General features: G+C 39.9%; 1 protein-coding gene across 1 annotated transcript; it reads left to right on the forward strand.

Annotated features, from left to right (window-relative positions):
* Positions 1 to 367: 367 nt before the first annotated feature.
* On the forward strand, positions 368 to 2300 carry LOC104239624 (ethylene-responsive transcription factor CRF4-like). The gene has a single exon (XM_009794302.2). It carries the CDS (start codon positions 869 to 871, stop codon positions 2018 to 2020), a length of 1152 nt encoding a protein of 383 aa, XP_009792604.1. The 5' UTR covers positions 368 to 868; the 3' UTR covers positions 2021 to 2300.
* Positions 2301 to 2686: the final 386 nt, after the last annotated feature.

A 2686-nucleotide genomic window follows, 5' to 3' on the forward strand; every position in this document is an offset into this window, starting at 1 on the left:
GCTGATTCAGCAGGCGTTTGAAATTCACTCATTGGACCAACGCCGTTAACCGGTCCCACTTCCCCTACGTGTCAAAATCACTAACGGTGTCGCAGACTCATCGAGATGTGGCGAATCGTGATTCTTTGCCGTTGGCTCTAACCGGAATCTTCGGTCCCCAGTTACCTACGGCCGGTGACTAGGTGTAGATATTTTACAGAATCTGTTAGTATGAATATATATTTATTTATTTCCCTTATTTGGTTTTAAAAAAATAAGGACTAAATAATAGAGAAAGAGAAAATCTTTAAAAGTAAATAAAAATTGGAGTCCTTATTATGGAGCTACTAATTTCGGCTGGTTGGATCCTATAAAACAGCGAATTGATCGTTTTAGACTCACGCCCAGTTCAAACACAACTCTGTCTCTCTAAAATCTCACACTCTCTCTTTATCTCTCTCTCTCCTCATCATCATCTTACCATTTGGAATTCAAAAGGAGCAAGAAAGTCATTTACAGTATCCATTCATTGCAAAATCTGGATTCATTACTTATTTCTTTTCCTTATAAACTCTCTTCCTTCCTTTACTGTACCCCTTAATTCCTTTTTTAGTCCCAGGCTTTGTTCTACGTGGGGGTGTAGGTGTGTTTTCCTTTTACCATTCCGTCTTTTAACGTTGGGGTCCTCTTTTTGTCAGATGTTGTTATGAATCAGCGTGTTTTTGCGTCTTCTCCTTGACGATTCCATTGCTCTTCTCATCTTTTAAGAGTCTTTGTGTCACTCTCAAAGCAATCATCCTTTACCTTCATTGGACCTGTAATTCCCCTTTTTGTGGTGTTAGAAACAGAGAAATAGTGAAAATAGCTAATCAAAAGAAACGGAGCTTCAATGGATCACCATATGTTATGTCCGATCAAGTACACAGAGCATCGAAACGTTATTAGAAAAGTCACTAAACCCTCCCCTGTAAAATCCAAAAAATTTCCTGAACCCCAAAAATCCAACCAATACAATCGCTCTGTTCCTCCTAAGACTGTTCGGATATCTGTTACAGACCCAGACGCAACGGATTCTTCTAGCGACGAAGAAGACGAGCTTTTCGGAAGAAGACGCGTGAAAAAGTACATCAACGAAATTAGTATTGAAACCGCCGTTAAGTGTGAAGTCAGCATGCCTACCAGTGGCAAGACGGCGGTGAAGAAACGAGCAGCTGACGTTCTTCAGCCCAAGCAAAAGCCAATGAAGGTGAAGGAAGTACAACCCCCACAGTCGGCTGGTGCTGTTAGAAAGTTCCGTGGCGTGCGTCAGCGGCCGTGGGGTAAATGGGCTGCTGAGATCAGAGACCCGGCTCGTCGGGTCAGGCTTTGGTTGGGTACTTACGACACTGCTGAAGAAGCCGCCATGGTTTATGACAACGCTGCTATTAAGCTTCGTGGGCCCGACGCCTTAACCAACTTCATCACTCCTCCCAATCCCGAAATCGAATTCCCTTCAAACTCCGGCTACGAATCCGGCAACGAGTCCCGTAATATTCCTTCTCCAACTTCTGTTTTACGGTTTAGAATGAGCCAGTCCAGTGAAGAAACAGAGCAACAAAGCCGGTCCGAACCGGTTCAGGAAGAGTGTCCATCGGTTCAAGGACCGATGGAGTGTGAACAGACGGTTCAGGATGTTGAGCCGGTTCAGAATGTTGAACCGTTTGGATTACCGGTTAAGCAAGAAATGGAAGAATGTCAGGGCGAGACCAGCATGATACCAGGTTACTCAAACGATTATTTGCCAACAGATGTTCCGTTTTTAGAAGATTTCTTCAATTTCGAAGCAGCGGAACAGACATTATTTGAGGATACAATGACAGGTTTTCCCAATGATTTGGGCACGTCGTACAATGACATATCATCATCGGATTTTGTGAATGACTTCCTATTTAACGATGATTTTGATGATTCGTTTCAAGACTTGGGAACATTAGGAGTCGATGATTATTTCCAAGACATTGGTGCTGATTTTTCAAGTGTTGATTCTCTACTAGCAATATAATTTCAGTGTCACAGTCCCGGCTTGCCAGTGTTAATTGGCAAATTTTGTCTTCCGGCAACAACAAGAAATCGGCTACAGTTTTGTTTATTTATTTATTTATTTTTCTTTTGGAGTATAATTTATTTGTTTTAGAATCTCCGTGAAAGTGAACGGAGTGAAGAGTGGAATTTTATTTTAGTTTATATATGTTGGGTTTAGAATAAGTAGAGATCATGTCCTTGGGAAGAGTTGTATCGTAAAACTCTATGCGATTTAATGAGAATCACAATCTTCACTGAAATTTGAGTTGTTCTGAATTCAGTATTTATTTCTTTTATTTTTTCTTCCTCCAGATTTTATCTGTTTCCTTAGTTAAAATATTTGGTGCATATAATTTGTCACTTCACAGAATAAAAAACTAATCAACATCTCGATGTGTACTTAGAATTAATTTCATATGTTCTTTATCATTAATTCTACAATTTTTAATGACAAGTATAATCTAACATCAAATTGATTCTCGAAAGAAAAGAAAAGCAACAAATGTGAATCACCTCTTAGATTTTGTATAGTGAATCCATTTGAATATACTGATACTGCCAAAGTGGCATTCTCTTTGCTACACACCATTAGGCGTGATTTGCCGTTTTGTTTAATTAACCGAGTCAACTTGGTGTGGTTTATCTC

This window comes from Nicotiana sylvestris, chromosome 3 (genome assembly GCF_000393655.2).
Source record: "Nicotiana sylvestris chromosome 3, ASM39365v2, whole genome shotgun sequence".
NCBI lineage: Eukaryota > Viridiplantae > Streptophyta > Magnoliopsida > Solanales > Solanaceae > Nicotiana > Nicotiana sylvestris.